At 35.4% G+C, this 20,480-nt stretch overlaps 1 protein-coding gene across 2 annotated transcripts; it reads left to right on the top strand.

Annotated features, from left to right (window-relative positions):
• Nucleotides 1–35: 35 nt before the first annotated feature.
• Nucleotides 36–16,373, top strand: LOC126818265 (plasminogen activator inhibitor 1 RNA-binding protein). 2 transcript variants are annotated; one of them, XM_050545579.2, is made up of 7 exons: nucleotides 37–369; nucleotides 5,056–5,224; nucleotides 7,545–7,733; nucleotides 9,667–9,753; nucleotides 10,222–10,302; nucleotides 12,897–13,164; nucleotides 14,361–16,373. In XM_050545579.2, the coding sequence occupies exons 1-7, from the start codon at nucleotides 144–146 to the stop codon at nucleotides 14,595–14,597; spliced, it is 1,257 nt and encodes a 418-aa protein (XP_050401536.1). In that variant the 5' UTR covers nucleotides 37–143; the 3' UTR covers nucleotides 14,598–16,373. The 2 variants fall into 2 exon arrangements, with proteins under 2 accessions (XP_050401537.1, XP_050401536.1); XM_050545580.2 differs by lacking the exon at nucleotides 9,667–9,753 and having other exon boundaries at nucleotides 36–369.
• The last annotated feature ends 4,107 nt before the right edge of the window (nucleotides 16,374–20,480 follow it).

The following is a 20,480-nucleotide window of genomic DNA, read 5'->3' as shown; positions in this document are numbered from 1 at the left end:
GTGACATCATAGGATACCCTTTCTAGGGGTTATGAAGCATGCGCTGTCCATGTGCTGTTTGCACGCCATTTTGAAGCATTGAACTTGTGTGTAGGTAAAGCCGTGGGTTATAATCCATTGCAATCCTCTATATTCTGAGGACAATGGATGTCCGATACGGCGTAGATGTGTCCAACAAATTCGATATCATCGGTCTGAACGATGATGCCGCCGAAGCGGCGCGACAAAAGGATGAAGTCAGGAAAACTAAGAAACCTCTGGAAGGGGATAAACCTAAACTGGGCTCCAACAAGCAAAACACGAAGAAGTCGACACCACATTTAGAAAACAAGGGGAAACCGAATGATCAATACATAAACAAGAAAGAAGGTAATTTTTAGAGCTGAAAATTCTACGGCAAAGCCGAAATTAACATATTATTGAAAAGCCAACCATATCGCGACAGAATATTAATTCAGGGTAAAGAGACTGGCTGATCGTGACAAATTAACAGTTATAACCAATGATTTGTCCAATGTTTATTCCAAGTTTAGGTTATGTATTACGTCTAACCATTGAGATCTGGCATTTATCATTGACAAGGGACGTATTTCGTTTTGCTGAATTAATCTATGACAGCCCTACGGAGTTAAAAAGTAACAACAGTCGTGATTGACCTTGACCGAAAATTTAATTTGGTCGATGTTAAACATTTATTAATAAACTTCTTTTTCTTCAGTAAATCTAGGCCTTTTTATTAAAATTTCAAAATTCAATCAAGCTATAGTTCAAATATTGTCAAATGACATGAAACATTGAAGTGATGGGGCTCAATTGTGGAATACTCTTGTTAGCGATCATGGTTGACCGATCTTCCTTTTATTGGGTAGCGTAAGCATTAGCATGGGCCTTAGAATATTATACATTTAGTTCATGGTGTTAAGGATAGTATCTTGAATGTGATTTGATTTTGGACATTTTGTTTTCGCTTTTCAAAAAAAACAAAAAACATTGCTACTTGTCAGTACGATCCTCTGATTACATGTCATTTCGGACTCAAAAATATATGGCCTTGGTGTTTTGGACTCGGGTTGGTGACGGTTCGGACTTGGGAATAATTTGGAAGGAAAGGTTGAACAGAACATAGCATGTAAAAATCGATACATTAGTGTGTACAAAGAAAACTCTTTTTGGAAAATATTAGAAATGGCAACGATCAAAGTAGGATAATTAAAGCTGATTAAACGATAATCCCTATGTTATTAGTAGTATGCGAAAGAAACCTTACAGTTCTTTAGTGGATGAGGAAAAATGTGAGTTGTCAATTGGCGATAATGGCGGCCGTGTGTTGATTCGATTTTTCTGACTCGCGTAAAAGACATTTAGGCTTTCAGAATTATAAAAACATTAGCAGTATTAGTATTACTAAATATACACAAATTTTCAACAATATTTTATTGTCAAGTTTAGGCGACATAAAAAAAATTAGTTGGTGATCGTCCCCGCCCGCCCAGAAAATTCTACCCGACCAGAATTTTTTTTTATTTTTTATTTTCAAAATTTACCTTCTTACGATGTTTAAAACCAATGGTAAAAGTTCCAAAATGTAGCCAGGCTACGAAATTCCTAATCGCAAGAGTTAATGAAGCGGATATAATTATTGGCACGTGTTCCAATACTCTTCAAATGCGTAGGACTGAATGACATAAACAAATTACGACCTGTTAACGGCAACAATGGCTGACGTTTTGTTTGCATGCGTACAGCACCAAATACTATATTTTGAATACAACATATACAACCTGGAACTATATGTTAAGATGGGAATACGTCTCGCTGATTCTGAATTACATGAAACAGTCTCTCGAATAAATGCAACAACAGATTTTCGGAATGGCCATGGGGGGCATGATTAACTAAATCAACCGATTATTAATTAGTGATCGTAAGTCGTTATGCAAAATGGTTTTTTTTGTGTGTTTTTTTTTTTGGAGGGGGGGGGGTCGGGCTCTTCTGGTCTTACTATTCTCAAAATACAATATTATGAAAGTTGAATGTCTAAAAAGAATATCAGTCCAAAGACATGATATGAATTGAAAATTTTGCAACATTTGATATCCTGCAACATTAAACCAGTCGGCACCACCTTTAAGTGTTCAGTTATAAATTTCTTTATATCTGATTGAATCCAAGGCGGAATATCTCAAGTTTGAATAATTAATCTGAACAATTCAAATGACGATCATGCAGATGAGTTGTGTTTTGACATTAAATAAAAGGTTAATATTCCTGAAGTATATTGCTTATTCTGTATATTCATTAAAAAAAAAAAAAAAAAACCTACCTCCCTCCCACATTTTTTGAAAAAAAAAAAACGATCACCAACTATTTTTTTTTATTTGAAAAAACAATTTATAAATTAAATGAATGCTGCTGCTAAATCAAATCTTCGAACAATGATTTGTGCTTATTCATTACAATATTTCCATTAATAATGGTCCATCTTGTTACATAAAACTGATGTAAATCAAAATTTAGGGAACATACTAATGTCATAAATTGCATTTTTTCCAGAAATATGTTTTATGTGTCCAGTACATTAAAAAATTTGGTTTTGTTTGTACTATGTAGTTTGTTCAAATCTCCTGTTTAACCTTTTTAATAAAAGTAATAAATACAACATATAAAAAAATTCAAACAATGACGTATTGATCAATAATATTAGTGATAAACCGACGAGAAATCGTATCTGGGCATCAGCTCAGTGATCATGCCTATTGACCTAACCTGGAGGATTGCTTGTTTCTGTTTGGGCACTTCAACCATTGACCTTAGCGACCGACCAATCAAATAACGTATTCTTAAAATAACTTCATTAGGTATGCAAAAACACACTCGCTTGTAATCGCGAGAATATCCACGACCGATTACGGAATATAGTATATACTGTCTCGTTATTATTATTGTCGACCATTTATCAATGATCTAGCTTATTGCTTATTCGCCCCCATAATTGTCGATCGTTAATACATGTATCTTTTTAAAAAAAAACATGTTATAATATTCGGGCGACTGGTTTATATCAATCTGTATTTTTTAGACTATCGATTTCCCGAAACTTGAACCGGTTTGTAGGTAAAACCGACTCCGACTAAACCGACTAATCGTCACACCCTTAACTGAAATGTATTCAACTTCCTTATTTATCAGTAAACTATGAAAGAAAAGGGCACAGATAATCTCCCAGATTGGATTCATTCAGTTTAAAAATTGGTACATTGAAAACACCAATTATTTGTCAATTTAAATCAACATTGATGTTGTGATCTTAACGGGAAAAGATGGGCTTCTGATATCCAATATTACAGACAAAATAAACATTTTACCATTGGTACACGAATCGTGTACCATAATGTGTCTCTGTCCAATTTGTAAGAAGGGACTCGAAGAACGATGCTAGACATATTCCACAAGTCATGTCAAACGCTAACGCCACAATCTTATCTGGAGAGCATGCACAATAAATACTATCAATGTAGACTGGAATAACCAGACGCTAGAGATTACCATTCGATTGAGACTAATGGAGTATTTAATGTAAAATCAGTTTATATACATCCATATTACCTTATTCTATGTTTTGTGACGCATTTGTGTCAATTTCTAGATCCAAATATTAGCGATTTAGCTCCTTTAAAAGATCAAGATTTTAGATTAAGCAACCTAAACCAAATCTCAAAATACAGGGATACCTTTTAGTCAGAATGACCATTTATTTTTCATAACGACTATAACAAATTTATGGAAGATTAGATAAATTTGATCTTTTTTATTTTAATTAAAGTGAATTTGGGTTTATATAAAGTATATGCTTACACTTTATATTGTCTGCAAAGGATGCCAAATGTTGCAAAATTTTCCTTTCATGTCTTATTGAACAAAATTGAACTGCTTTTGGACTTAGTTGTTTTGTTGTAATAATCTGACGCCTGGGGCTACCAAAAATATTTTACGGGCTAGTGATCTATTTAGTGGTACTAGTCCTGGACTAGTGCCGTTTCACTTGTTTGTGAATTAAACTAGTGACGATATAGATAAACTGCAAAACATCCCACATTTATTTCTCAAATTCCAAGGAAAACTCAATCATAACAATAGATTTTCTGTAGTAAAACTTAGAGCCCTATGGACATTTTTTGTATCCCTTCTATTCATTCATTCTTGACATTTCATTTCTCCATCTTGCACGCTTTGACAGGTCACTATAAACCAGTCGAAATCAGGTTAAAAACAAAGGACTCACTAAAACTTTATATTAGATTAGTTCTGACATTTGAAAGCATGTCTTTGTATTTTTAAATACAAGATAATTTTGATTATTTAACATGTCTGGTCTTTCCAAAGAATTTACTACACATGTTCCTTACACATACTCCATGCTGAATGGTTCCAGTGTCACGTATGTCGTCAACTTGGACCCTATCGGCACACAGCATGGCACTCCACACAGCATGGCACTCGAGTGATAATATAAACAATTTTACTTTCCTGTCTATTTTGATATATCAGCACATCAAACTGATTTATTTCCTTTGGAGACTGTTTATACATGTGTAGAGTGACCAGGTTAATAAATACCGTACCGGTTAACTGAGTAGTCCTATACATCCTTAATTATTATGCAATCAAGACTACAATCTTTATTAAAAAAGATAGGTTGGCAGGCATCAAAACATAAGCCCAAATATTGAAGATTAAATCCTGTACCTTGTCGAACTATAGACTAGTGGATATTAATGCCGGGCTAGTGCCTGACATTAGACTATTAGCCCAGGGCTAGTGGATTCAAAATTTGTTTTACGTCACTGGTTGCAGTCCTTTTGAAGCTTCAATTTTCACGATAGTTTGCAAGGGATTAATAATACTTAAAGAATGATGAGACTTTCATAATCCGTGTCTGCAGAAGTATGGCACAAGACCCGATCACTTTGTTTGCTTATTAATTATTTTGCTGAAGTCGGGAAGTAACATTGAACTGAGAAATTGATGAAAACTAAATTTAAATAACTTTTTTAGTTCAAGGTAAAGATTCACAACAAAGTGAACGATCTAATCGAGGAGGAAGAGGGAATCGGGAACCCAGAGATAACAAAGAAAATGATGGTGAAAGAAAGCCTTTCAGAAGACCACCACGAGAGCAGCAAGAAAATAGAGGTGGTGATGAAAATGTTCCTCCAGAATTTAGGTAAATGTCATATGAACAAAGCTGAATTACGAAGTCATGTGGAGAAATCATTAAGAATTTCATGTAACTCCACCCTTTGGATTTCCATTAAATGAAATGGGGTTGAACGTCCTACTCTTTGTATTTCCATTAAATGCTTGGAGTCGTATTCATTAGAAGATTACGTCAACTGGAAAAAGGCTACGGCAATGTATGTTTTAAGAAAGTAACTACGGAAGTCAGGGGTGGAAAGTTTTTCTTGATTTGTTGCTTTTTTTCTTTGACTCGCCGGCATTTGATGTACCACTTGAGTATACTGCGTGACGATTTTTTTTCAGTTATTTTTGGGAAGAGACAAAATAATGCCTGATTATGGCCCCTGATTGTACGCAAAATCGTGTTTTTAGCTAGTGGTCACATTTATTATCCGATTTAAAAAAAATTGTTTGAATATATCACCGTTATATGTACACTGTATTGTCTGCCGAGTTCAAATTTCGTTCAAATCAAACCAAAACAGCTGAACGAAATGGCTGCCCCTCGTACACAGATGTAAACATACGGTGTGTATTAAGGATGGTGGACCCTCTATAGGTCGCAATTTTGATGAAACTTGAAATACATGTTTATAACCCAAAGATCTTGGTTCTCTTTATCGGATCATAACTTCCTGAATATGACACTGGATTGTACGAAAAATCAAGTTTTTAGCTTGTGGTTCCTCAGTAGATCACAATTTTTATCCAATTGGAAAAAATGTTTGAATATATTGCGGTTACACCCAAATAATGGCGGAGTTTGAATTTCGTAAAAATGGGACCAAAAAGTGGCAGCCCCTTGTACGCAAATAGTGTAAATATATGGTATATCAAGGTTGTGGGCCCTCTAGAAGTCACATTTTTTATACGCCCACATTTTCATGTGGACGTATCTTGTCGTCGCCCCTGTCCGTCCACAATTGTTTGTGAACAGTCTACAGGTCACAATTTTTATCCGATTTCAACGAAACTTGAAATATAGGGTTATCACCCTAAGATCTCGGTTCCTTTCGATATTGGCATGTATTGGACTGTAACTTCATGGATTATGACCCCTGATTGTACGAAAAATCATGTTTTTAGCTTGTGAACACTGTAGAGGTCACAATTTTTATCCGATTTGGTTTAAACTTGAAATCTATGCTTATAACCCAAAGATCTCGGTTCCTTTCGATATTCGCGCATATCAGAACGTTACTTCCTGAATTATGGCCCCTGATTGTACGAAAAATCGCGTTTTTAGCTTGTGGACCCTATAGAGGTCATAATTTTTATCCGATTTAAAAAAACTGTATTATTATATCACCGTTACACCCCAAGGACGACTGAGTTCCAATTTCGTGAAAATCGGACCAAAACTGACAGACAAAATGGCTGCCCTTCGTTCTCAAATAGCGTAAAAATATGGTATATCAAGGTTGTGGACCCTATAGAGGTCACAATTTTTATCCGATTTTGTTAAAACTTGAAATGTAAGTTTATAACACAAAGATCTCGGATCCTTTCGATATTCGCGCATATCGGACCGTAACTTCCTGAATTATGGCCCATGATTGTACGAAAAATCGCGTTTTTAGCTTGTGGACCCTATAGAGGTCATAATTATTATCTGATTTAAAAAAACGTATTATTATATCACCGATAAACCCTAAGGACGGCTGAGTTCGAATTTCGTGAAAATCAGCCCAAAACTGACAGACAAAATGGCCGCCGTTCGTTCTCAAATAGCGTAAAAATATGGTATATCAAGGTTGTGGACCTTATAGAGGTCACAATTTTTATCCGATTTTGTTGAAACTTGAAATGTAAGTTTATAACCCAAAGATCTCGTTTTCTTGCGATATTTGCACATATCGAATTGTAATTTCTTGAATTATGGCCATTGATTGTAAGAAAAATCACTTTCTTTTTAGCTTGTTCTCTATCCATCTCTCAAATGTGGGCGTATCCTGCCTGGCAGCCGCTGGTTATCCTATTTTGATGAAACTAGACATGTATGTCTATAATCCAAAGATCATGGTTTCTTTTGATATTTGTGCATTTCAGACCATAACTTTCTGGATTAATGGCTCCTGATTGTACGAAAAATCGCTTTTGTTTTTAGCTTGTTCTCTATCCATTTCTTGCAAAATGTGGGGGTATCTTGCCTGGCAGCCCCTGGTTTTTACATTTAAATTGCTAAGTTTCAGAAACAGGTAAGTTGTCGGGTGAAAATCGGACCAATTTTATTGGGTTGATATTTCAATCTTTTCCCATTCAGATCTGAGATCAATGTTTTATGAATTTGTGTTTTGTCCCAACAGAGAGAAACCAGAAGGTGGTAGTCGCTTCAATAGATTTGATGATGGTGAGAGAGGGAGAGGAAGGGGTCGAGGTCGTGGTGGATTCCGTGGACGAGGTGGCCGTGGTGGTGAGAGAGGAGGGGGATTTGGCCAACCTTTTGAAAGCCGTGGAAAACGAGATTTTGATAGACACAGTGGAAGTGACAAAACGTAATATTCTTTTCACTTATTCCTTTTTATAATTTTTTTTTCTGCATGCATACAGCCTTAAATGCAATATTTTTCATTTTTATACACCCCATTTAATGTGGTCATATTGTCATCATCACTCATGTATTTTCCTAATCCTTACAATGCACAAAGAAATTTTGTCTTACAGTTGTAGTCAGTGTATCAAAAAAAAAAAAAGGAAGAAAATTACGAATTAGAGACTGATGAATACAAAAAGTCATCACAAGCAGGAAATTAATGCCTATATGTAATCTTTAAGTGGCATATAGTGATTGGGGTACACAATAACAGAACACAATTTTTATGGGAAACAATCACTGGTTTTATTCTAATAGCACGACGTTTCGACAAGTATCCTTGTGCTTGATAACGATAAGAGGATACTTGTCGAAACGTCGTGCTATTAGAATAAAACCAGTGATTGTTTCCCATAAAAATTGTGTTCTGTTATTGCCTATATGTAACCTATTTCAATAAACCTGCAACCAAATATATTGTACAAAGGGGTAGTTAGCCGAAGAATCAACTTTTTTTCTTCTTTTTTTTTTTTTTATCATCCCACAACTTTGAGATGTCAACAAGTGATTCCAAATCTTAATGAGGTTTTGTTCTTGGCATAATTAATTGTTGAAATATGGTGTTTTCTTTTGTTGCAAAAATGATTAAGCGATTACATCAGGAATTTCATTTAAGGAAATAACTCCCATGTCATCTAACCACTTTCCTCTTGGGTTGTCAGCTCTGTAACAATTTCATGTATTGCAGAGCCTGATTTTTCAAAGTAATTCTTATGTAGGCCTTCACCATGTGGCTCATGACCTAAAACAGGTTTTTTGTTATATTTTAAGACTAGTTAAAGATACATTATGGGATATTAGATAAAGAGCTGGTAGTTCTTACTATAATTGTTAAAAACTAGATAATGTAAAGGGAATTTGCTGAAATTTTAAGTCAAATTGATCCACCCTGAACCGAGTATTTAGCGATTGAATTTTGGGCCTAGCCTCGATCATCATTACTAAAGTCGGTATTCATTTTTTTTATTTAATATTGCAGGCTAGCGATGCCATCAAGAGTTCATTATGGTCTGGATAAGTTAATTAATGTCTAATTAATAATTAAGATAACATTTTAGGCCTAAAGAAAGACCTGCAATTGGCAGATTTAGCTCTTGCATAATGTATGTTTAGACAGGCATTATGTGAGAGCTAAATCTGCCTATTGCAGGTTTTTCTTTGGGCCTTAAATGTTATATAAATTATTAGACATTTATTAACATAAGACCATAATCAATTGATGCTATCAGATGGCTTCGATTTTCAGTAGATTAGAACATTTTGGCTATTTAATGATTTAATTTAAAAATGAAGAAAGTCCAAGACTCAAATGACCAGTACAACCATTGATAACTTCGCTCAAAATAAAGTGATTTGAATGAAATTTTCAATATATTCATTTTACATTATCTTTTTTTGAAATACTATAGCGAGAATGGCCAGCTCTTTATCTAAATCTGATGTAATGCCCCTTTAAGTAATAATTATTCATTTGCTCGCTAAACTTCATATGGTAAGCCTTTTCTAGAAACTGGTTGCATGTGCTGTTAAAGCTTTATAGAAACGAGGAATCAGAACAGGATTTTACCCCAAAATTTCTGGTCTGTTGTCTTTCTTTGTAAGCATTTTGATATTACTAAAGACAGTATCAAATTGACCACAACCTTTGTTGATTTGTATGAATGAAAAATTGGGGCAAATGAACAAAAGTGAATGCCATCGCATTTTGCTTGGAATTTAGAAGAACATGCTGTCAGTAGAAATCTTATCTTTATAACACTTTTAGTTTTATTTAGTTTTTGCCCTGCCTTAACATACCCTGGTGTAAGAGTGCTTTAATCATTCAATTGTTTCAGTGGTGTCAAGGCTGTTGATAAGCGAGAGGGAGGTGGTAGACGCAACTGGGGATCATTCAAGGATGATATAAAGAATATTGAAGAAAGGTTAGGCATATTAAGACTTTAAAGAATAGATCATTTTTATACACCCACATTTTCATGTGGATGTATATTTCTGTTCTTAAAGTGAATGCTGAAGCATGACCTGGAAATAAATTTTTATTGCACGTGGTTGTCTTCTTGAATCTTAGTTTCTTTGATAACCATCACTTGTATAAAATTTTCTTAATGGTGATGGTCCAAACTTAATGAACATGTTATTCATACCATTGAAAGTGTTTGTATAAAAGCTGGAACATTTAAAAATATTATAACACAATAAGTTCTGTATGTCATAAATTTGAAGTAAACCTATTTACAAGTACAATTATTGAATTAAATCCTTAATTTTGAGCTTTCAGAACAATTTCTAGCTGGACAAGTACATGCATTCCAGGCATTTACTGCTAAACATTTGTAACTGATCCAAGAACTTGTTTGTTCCAGTTGATTACTTTGTTTTTAAATTTTCAGTGTACAACCAAGCATGGAAAGTACAGAGCCAGCAGAGAATTGGAATCAAAATGAAGATAATGTAGAGCCTCAAGAAAATAGGTACAATTTGTTTCTGATTAAACTTTCCTGTTTAATATTCATTTGGTGACATATGATTTAGAACTAAAACAACGATTTTTATACGCCCACATGGAAATGTGGCTATATTGTTGTCGCGTCCGTCCACCATTTCTTGTGAACACTACAGGCTGCATTTATCATTAGATTTTTTTCAAATTTATATATGTTTAAATTAGTGGGACGAAGAAGCCTATTAAATTTCAACAATTTTGGATAATAACTTCTAGAGTTATGACCCTTGTTTCGCTATGTTGAACCTAGTGAACGCTCTTACAACAAAAGTTATCAGCTGATCTGCATTAAATTTTTATGCATCATTTGATTTAGCAAAACAAAGAAGTCTATTGAATTTCAGCACTTTCCGTTAATTACATCTAGAGTTATGGCCCTTGTTTCACTTTGTTGAATCTTGTGAACGCTCTAATAATTAGACAACAGTTATCATCCGTTCTGTTTGAAATTGATATGCATCATTTAAATTAGTGAAACGAAGAAGCCTATTGAATTTCAGCAATTTCCGTTAATTACATCGTGAGTTATGGCCCTTGTTTCTCTTTGTTGTACCCTGTGAACGACAAAAGTTATTATCCGATCTGTATGAAATTTATTTGCATCATTTAAATTAGTAAAACAAAGAAGCCTATTGAATTTCAGCAATTTCTGTTCATTACATCTAGAGTTATAGCCCTTGTTTCACTTTGTTGAATCTTGTGAACGCTCTGACAAGTTATCTTCCGATCTGTTTGAAATTGATATGCATCATTTAAATAGTGAAAAGAAGAAGCCTATTTGCATCATTTAAATTTGTAAAACAAAGAAGCCTATTGAATTGCAGTTATTTCTGTTAATTACATCTAGAGTTATGGCCCTTGTTTCACTTTGTTGAATCTTGTGAATGCTCTAATGACAAGTTATCTTCCGATCTGTTTGAAATTGATATGCATCATTTAAATTAGTGAAAAGAAGCCTATTGAATTTCAGCAATTTCCGTTAATTACGCCGGGAGTTATGGCCCTTGTTTCACTTTGTTGTACCCTGTGAATGCTCTAGCGACAAAAGTTATTATCAGATCTGTATGAAGTTTATATGCATCATTTACATTAGTAAAACATAGAAGCCTATTGAATTTCAGCAATTTCCGTTTTTACATCTCGAGTTATGGCCCTTGTTTCACTTTGTTGAATCTTGTGAACACTCTAATAACAACAGTTATCATCCAATCTGTTTGAAATTGATATGCATCATTTAAATTAGTGCAACAAAGTAGCCTATTGAATTTCAGCAATTTCTGTTAATTATGCCATGAGTTATGGCCCTTGTTTCACTTTGTTGTACCTTGTGAATGCTCTAACGACAAAAGTTATTATCCGATCTGTATGAAATTTATATGTATCGTTTAAATTAGAAAAACGAACAAGCCTATTGAGTTTCAGCAAATTTCCGTTTATAACATCTAGAGTGATTGACTATGGCCCTTGTTTAACTTTGTTGAATCTTGTGAACGCTTGACAACAAAATTTATCACTTAATCTGTATGGAATTCTTATCCATCATTTAAATTACTGAAATGAAGATGCCTATTAAATGTTAGCAATTTCCGTCAATTACTTCTACTTTGTTTTACTTTGTTGAACCGTGTGAACATTCGAACGACAAAAGTTATCATCCGATCTGTATGAAATTTATATGCATTATTTGAATTAGTAAAACGAAAAAACTTGTCGAATTTCAACAGTTTCTGTAGATTACTTCCAGAGTTACGGCCCTTGTTATTAGACCCTTGTGAACCCTCAAACGACGAAAATTATGTCATTTGTATGAAATTGTCTATTAAATTCCCCTAATTACCTACAAAAGAAATATGCGACAACCCATGTCGACTGCTCGGATGATTTAACTGCTGTGGGCGTATGTTTTGTTGTCTGGCAACCTATCTTTCTCAGAGTTGGCTTATTACGTGGCTGAACAAGGAAATAAAGGCACTAGATTCCAGCTTTTCTGGAAATTGCTTGAAATTTTTCAGTTATAATACTGATTACGTATTAACCCTAATTATGTATTGTTGAATAGGGGCATTTTGCTAGTTAACAACATTCATGTCTTTCGTTACAATGTCGAAGGTCAATCGATGTTCAATTTTTAAAATGCCACTATGGTGTGTAAGGAATTGGATCTTTCATACAAGGTTATAGTTCTGAAGAAATTGGTTCAAGACTGACTACACAGTACTCTGTGAACTAGTTAAATGTCATTTAGTTCTGATTGTGATTACATGCATTCATGGACCACCACTGTACATGGTTGATGTTAATGGCACAAGAATTAATAATTTTTATTTAGGAATAGTATTTTATACGAATTTAGCAAGGCAGTGTTGCCACTTAACCCAAATTGAACTTTAATGTTGTGAAATCAAAACATGCAAAATCATAACATTGATGACCTGCAGTAAGTCTATTGTAGTACTTCATTTGGCACTTTGTCAACAAATTAGGCCTTTGATGTCAAATAACATACCTGGTTGGCCGAATCTAAGATTGTTTCCTATCCTTTATTGTGTGTTAATTTTCCAGTGAGACCACTCCAGGTGCTCCGGAGATAGTAAATGAAGAAGATGCTGCACCAAAACAAATGACTTTGAAGGAATATAGAGCTACACAAGGAAAGAGTCGTTTGAAGAGTCAGTTTCAGATTAGGAAAGCTGGAGAAGGCGTTGATGGCTCACAATGGAAAACAGGCACTAAATGTATTAATAAGCCTGTTGTAAGTGCACCTAAACAGGAACGCAGGAGAAGGGCCTCTGAGTCAGAAGAGGAAGAAAGTGGCGATGAACATGAAGATGTAAGTCCAGCATATTTTTCATCTTTCACTTGCGTTTCAATTGATTTTCATCAGTTAGCTATCATTTAGATTTTATACGCCAACATTTTCATGTGAGCTATCATTTAGATTTTATACGCCAACATTTTCATGTGAACGTATATTGTCATCGCCCTTGTGGTATATTACGGTTGTGGACCCCATAGAGGCCACAATTTTGATGAAACTTGAAATACACGTTTATATCCCAAAGATCCTGGTTCCTTTCGATATTCGCACATATCGGATAGTAACTTAATGAATTATGGCCTTTGATACGAAAAATCACGTTTTTAGCTTATAGTTCCTCTGTAGATCACTATTTTTATCTGATTGGAAAAAATGTTTGAATATATCACCGTTACACCCTAATAATGGCTGAGTTTAAGTTTCGTGAAAATGGGACCAAAACTGACGGATAAGTGGCAGCCCCTTGTATGCAAATAGTGTAAATATATGGTATATCAAGGTTGTGGGCCCTCTAGAAGTCACAATTTTGATCCGATTTTGATGATGAAACTTGAAATATATAACCCAGACATCTTGGTTCCTGAATTATGGCCCTTGATTGTACGAAAAATATTTGTTTAGCTTGTTCTCTATCCATCTCTTGCAAAATGTGGGCTTGTCTGCCTGGCAGCCACTGGTTAAGCATACTGTAGATTCTCTCTTAATCACTCGGTAAATCGCTGGCTCACAAATCGTGTTCAATCCTGGTGTTGGGTGGGATAGTTCACGATTTTCCAGCGTTTTCTCCTTGTCAATGGCTCGAAACAGCATCTAGTTGTTCAGTTGGGGAAAACAAAACTGAGGCCCTGTTTACACATTGAAGGCTGCTAATAAATACCCCTTGGAATTTGAAAAGTAGGCAGAAAAGCAGAGGTCCTGGCAAAATATCCATCATCACACTATATAGTCTACATGAGCACTATCGGTGCACAAAAGTACATGTAGGACATTAAAATTAAACCCCATTTCATTTTCATTGACTAATTGAATATTTTATCCAAGACCATACAATACGCTGATGTTTAATGTGAAGCTATAATATATCATACTGCCAGAAAATTGTCAGTTTAATGGAGGTAGGCGTTTTGTCACATTGCTTTTCATATGATCATGTGTTATAGTAGTATGTTATATTGTAATTTATTAAAATTATTTAAATATATTTGAAGCATGAAGAACGTAAAAAGAAAAACAAGAACACACTAAATATTGAGATAACCTTCAATGATAACAACCGAAGAGGTGGACGTGGTGGAAGGAGGGGTAGAGGACCTGGACGTGGATTTTACCGTGGAGGTTCCCCACGAGGTGGAGGAGGAAGAGGTGGCGACAGAAAGTACCGTGAGGCAGCACCAAGGGTAGATGATGAAAAGGACTTCCCAAGTCTTGTGAAAAGTGTTGCATAAATAGTGCATTTTAATGCACCTCTATTATTAAATTCAAGTATAATGGATAATGTCGATTCTGTAGTTTTCATCAAGGCCTGTTTATAATGATGTCTGAAATTTTGTATGTTTGAAAAACACTTTTGTCTGAAGTATCATCCTGAATGCATTTTTTTTTAATACCTCCATTTTTTCATTAACCATTTGGATTTGGAGGTGTGCTTGGGATCTCATTGTTCACTCCGAGACACTGTGTTAATTGAAAACTGTTCGTGAAAGGATGTTACCAATTGCCAATCAGTGGTCCCACAGTTGACAGTACTCATGGACTGTACTGAACAAAGTGCTAGCTCAAAAAGTGCTTAATTTTCGGCTGCCTTCCTATTCTCTGGAAATAGTGGTTTGAAAAAGCAATATTATTGACTTGCTGTAGAAAAAAAGATAGAATTATTAAAAACCTAATATTTATATACACATAAATATATATAAATGAACATTGTAGCTGGACTTACCATATCATTCCAGCTAAAAGACTAAATTATTGTGAAGTGTTGGTGTTATTCCATAAGGGGGGAAATTTTGCACTTTCTTATTTTATGTGAAAAGCATTAATTGATATTCAAGTGATTTCCAGCTTTTCAGTGAACGTTGGTAATGGTTTTGTAAAAAAAAAATATATAAAAAATGACCGAGTCAGTGAAAATACAAAGAAGTCAACATATTCATTAGACGACCGTTTTCTATCAGTGCATACTTTGAATAAAACTAATAATTATTTTCAACATTTTCTTCCAATTCACTTGTGAAGATAATTGCATATTTGTTGATTTTTTCTTTTCCTAAACACATTGAAATAAAAAAAAAAGAAATGATTGAAAAATGAATAATGTAATTTGTATGAAGTGCTATCTCGAAAAGACTTTTTTTTTTTTCATCAGTTTAATGTTTTATGAGTGGATAAATGGGAACTATACCAGCTTTTAAAGTTAATTTTATATATTCCCCCCAGATATGCATATATTTATTAACCATTTATATATTGGGAGATGACATGGACCTTCCAAACTTTGGAAAACTTGGACTACTATTGACTTTAAATAAATAATATTGCATAAATGAAGCTTGGGACCAAAAAGGAATGATTAAGAATAACTGAATTCTCTAATCATAATTATGTATAAACCACGGTTTGCTGGACATGCGATGTTGTACATGGTATGAATTAGAGTACTATATTCTGAAATAGTGCCTTAAAGATTAACACCAAGTTCTTTAGATGTGGTGTAGGGCCCTGTATCAAAAGTAGTCTGGTTATTATTCAATCCAAAGGAAATATTGGATCAATTGTTAACTTGTCTATTTATTTTGTTCATTTAGGCAGATTATGAACACAAAATTATGCATAAATATAATCATGTCCGCTTATGAAGTCCAGGTCTTCTGTGTTCCAATTTGTAGACAAAGCTATTTCATCAGACTACATTGCAATATTCATTATCAGTATTTACGCTCAATAAGTCAGGCTATGTGTGTATACTATTCATTACATTATGTATACCACTGTATAGCTTTCTGTATATGTCCCAGTCCTGGAAATTGTTATTTTCATTATACTTTAATTGTTGTTGCCATGTTTGAAAATTTTAACTGCCAGTGATAATTTTAGAAAAGCAGTGGCCATTACTGTAATTACCTTGTGAAATAGCTCCCCAAGAATGTGAAGAAGTGCAAATGTTGGGATTATTGAATTGGTCATTGTATGAGTAACATTTACCAGTAAAATGATAATGTTTGCTATGATTTACTTATTCTGTGAAGAAAACTGTATAAATAATCCTTTAGTGGCATTTAGCAATTGGAAACATAACAAAACTATACAGTTATATGGGACAACAATCACTGGTTTATTATACACAAGCACGACGTTTCGATAAGTATTCTCTTATCGTTATCAAGCTGCTTGATAACGATAAGAGAATACTTATCGAAACGTCGTGCTTGTGTATAATAAACCAGTGATTGTTGTCCCATATAACTGTATAAAACTGTATAAAAGTGAAGAAAACACAATCATTGGAATCTTCCCATTTCAAAAATTGCAATGAAATCTCATAGAAAGCCAATGTTTGTTGAATTAACCATGAGGCAGCAAGGTTAGGCAGTCCTGGAAGGTGTTAATGCCATGTAGATCATTGTAATAAAATCACGAGGTTCAGAATGTACATAGAAGTTAGTATCAACAAAAAAAAAATGAAGAAAATGGGACAGCTGTGCAGCCTGTTCGCAAAACTTGATTAAAGACAAAAAGATAACTGTAGAAGTCACTACAGAAAACACTATAGAATGCTATAGTACTTTCCTATAGAAATTTTAACAGGAATATACCTCCCCCCCCCCCCCCCCCCAAAAAAAAAAAAAAATTGTAGGATACTATAGAATTCCATCCTAGAGAAAATGTTACACTGGTAATCCATAGGTAGGCATTTTTGCTAAGGATATACTTAGCCTGACAGCCAATTCATGATAATGCCATCATTAAACAGATACCGGAGCCCAACACCTTCGTTAAATATAACCAGTTAAAGTTGACGGGACTTCCAGCAACAGACTTTCTCTCCCGTAAAGATAACGATCCGTTAACGCCATGTTAACGAGTCGTTAAAAGTTAACGGAGCTTTGAACAATCAACCCCATATCACTTAAAAACTATTTACAACACAGTATCAAATCGAAACCCGCAGGCATAATTCCATCAATGTTGGCGCTGATTATGCCATGTTAACGAGTCGTTAAAAGTAACGGAGCTTTGAACAATTGACCCCATATCAGTTAAAAACTGAATGTAACTACATGTACATGTCTGTACAACACAGAAATTACACGTTATTAAATCGAAACCTGCATGCATAATTCCCTCAATATTGGCACTGAAGTGATTACGCAGTCGAAACTTGTGAAGTTGTATGTAACTAAATTTGGGGTTTCCTTAATTACAATTAACCCCCATGCAGGCCCGTAGCTAGCTTCGGAGGGGCAGTGGAGTTTTTAGGGGGGGCAAACCTGGCAGTCTACAGTAGGTATTTTAGAGCTATGGTCGGCAATTTTTTTTTCCGGGGGGGGGCTTGCCCCCCCCCCCCCTCTGGCTAGGGCCCTGCCCCCATGATTCCATTGTTGAATCTTGCCATTATGGATGAGTTTGTAGCTAAAATTGTCCACATCTTGGAACTCTTGGGTTTTCTTGTTTTCATCTCAATTTTCCAAGCGCAGGAGGTAAGTAGGCAATTCATAGTCCATATTTTCATTGCCCGCGAAAGCTGAATAGGATTCGTTCTCCCGGGTAATAAGGTGGAAGTATATTAAACTTCGTAAATTAAATGCTTGGGAATAGTAGGGCTGGGGCCATTTGCCACATGTGGTAAGACAATCCGGAGACTATTTGCCACATGTGGCAAGACTCTGTACCACAATTATCAACCGATTTCAATGAAACTTACAGATAACGATAACATTAATAATATCTCAGAGTAGCCAAAATGTCGACCACTTCCGGTTAGCGGTTTCCGCGATATCAGGTTACCACAAATTTCATGTGGCAAGGCTACAGACCACAATTATCATCCGATTTCAATGAAACTTGCAGATTATAATTACTTTAATAATATCAGAGTATCCAAAATATCGACCACTTCCGGTTGTCGATCTGTAGCCGGACCGATCCTGACGGACAAAATGGCCGCCCCTCGTTCGCAAATAGTGTCAAAATAGTGTATCAGGGTTGTGGACTCTCTGGAGGTCACAATTTTCATCTGATTTTGACGAAACTTGAAATGCATGTTTATAACCCAAATATCTTGGTGCCTTTCGATTTTCGAACATATCGAATCGTAACTTCCTGAATTATGGCCCCTGATTGTACAAAAAATCGCGTATATAGCTTGTCTGAGTTCGAATTTCATGAAAATCGGACCAAAACTGCCAGACAAAATGCAAGTAGATCACCCAAAGATCTCGGTTCCTGTCAATATTCGCTGATACCGGGTCGTAACTTCCTGAATTGTGGCCTCTGATTGTACGAAAAATCGTGTTTTTAGCTTGTGGTCCCTCTAGAAGTCACAAATCACAATTATTATCCGATTTAAAAAAAATTAGAATATATCACCGTTACACCGTAATGTTTGTTGCGTTCGAATTTCGTTAAAATCGGGCCAAAACTGCCGGACAAAACGGCCGCCCCTCGTACGCAAATAATGTAAACATCTGGTAAATCAATGTTGTTTGTTGACCCTCTAGAGGTCACAATTTTGATCCGATTTCGATGAAACTTGCAATTCATGTTTATAACCCAAAGATATTGGTTCCTTTCGATATTCGCACATATCGGAGTGTAACTTCCTGAATTATGGCCCTTGATTGAACAAAAAAAAAATCACGTTTCTAGCTTGTGGTCCCTGTAGAGGTCACAATTTTTATCCAATTTAAAAAAAACAAAACAACGTGTGGATATATCACGGAAATTGTGTAGAAGTGTGTAATACGAAGGTTGTGGACCCTCTAGAGGTCACAATTGTTATCTGATTTTGATGAAACTTAAAACGTGTTTATATCCCAAAGATCTCAGTCCCTTTTGATATTTGCACATTTCAGGTCATAACTTTCTGGATTATTGTACAAAAAATCGCGTTTGTTTTTAGCTTGTTCTCTATCCATGTCTTGCAAAATGTGGGTGTATCCTGCCTGGCAGCCGCTGGTTAATACCTTAAATCACTGTCTAAACTTTTAGGGAAGACCCCAGATTAAACGAAGGGCTGTCGTGTTGCTGTGCTTGGGGATATATTTGATTGAACGGGAAGAATAGACACACTCCCTCAAAAGCTAATACAGCAATGGTCAGAGAGGGATTTCTCGGGCCATTGCTTCAGGAATATGTACAGTGTGCTCAGGGGCGTAAATGTGTGTGTGTGTGGGGGGGGGGGGGGGTCCCAGGAAAAAAAAATAGTCGGTCGCAAAATCAGTGCAGTCGGTCGGAAAATAAGAGCAGTCGGTATCAAAATAAGTCTCACTGCACACGTCACGCTACTCACGCAAAACTTTAGTATAAAATAACCTTGTCAACTTATCATGTTTGAAAAAATGATGGGTTTCACTCTTATTCTGTTGTGAGTATGTAGGTCTAAGAACAAAATTTCCCCCAGGGAGAAAAATAGTCGGTCTCAAAATAAGTGCAGTCACTGCAGTCGGTCTCAAAATTATGCATCGCCGTCTTAATGAATTAATGAGGTAAACAAATAATGCCAGAATAGATCCCAAATACTAGTCGGTCGCAAAATCAGTGCAGTCGGTCGTAAGATATGAGCAGTCGGTATCAAAATAAGTGCTCACTGCACACGTCACTCTACTCACACAAAACTTTAGTATAAAATAACCTTGTCGACTTATCATGTTTGAAAAAAATGTTTTCACCCCATGGCAAAAAAATAGTCGGTCTCAAAAAAAAAGTGCTCACCGCAGTCGGTCTCAGACTAAATGAATTAATGGGGTGTTTTCTGACCATCAGAATTCTGCAAAATCTCTCCCCAAAGTCCAGGGCATTTCAGAGACCAAGTAAGCGCCCCATTGAGGTAAAGTGCCCTCAGACCCAGTCCTCAAAAATTAAAAGCTCAGTTACATATCAGCGCTCAATTCCATTATGCCATCATTCTTCAACTCCTTCTCTATCTCATCACTATAATATTCACAGTTACAGAGAATCGCCCAGTTAGTATATAGTACCACTTGTGAGTGAGTCGTGGGTCAAAAGGCTGTAGAATTGTTAGTTCTACTCTCACAAAACAGGCGACATTGACAGATAGGCCTCAAGATTCTGTCTCATTTCTTATCCTTTCGTTAACGAGAATTTGGATCCAT

The sequence above is a fragment of the Patella vulgata genome, chromosome 4 (genome assembly GCF_932274485.2).
Source record: "Patella vulgata chromosome 4, xgPatVulg1.2, whole genome shotgun sequence".
Classification (NCBI taxonomy): domain Eukaryota; kingdom Metazoa; phylum Mollusca; class Gastropoda; family Patellidae; genus Patella; species Patella vulgata.
Note: the sequence above shows the minus strand (reverse complement) of the source record. Positions and strands in the feature narration are given on the sequence as shown.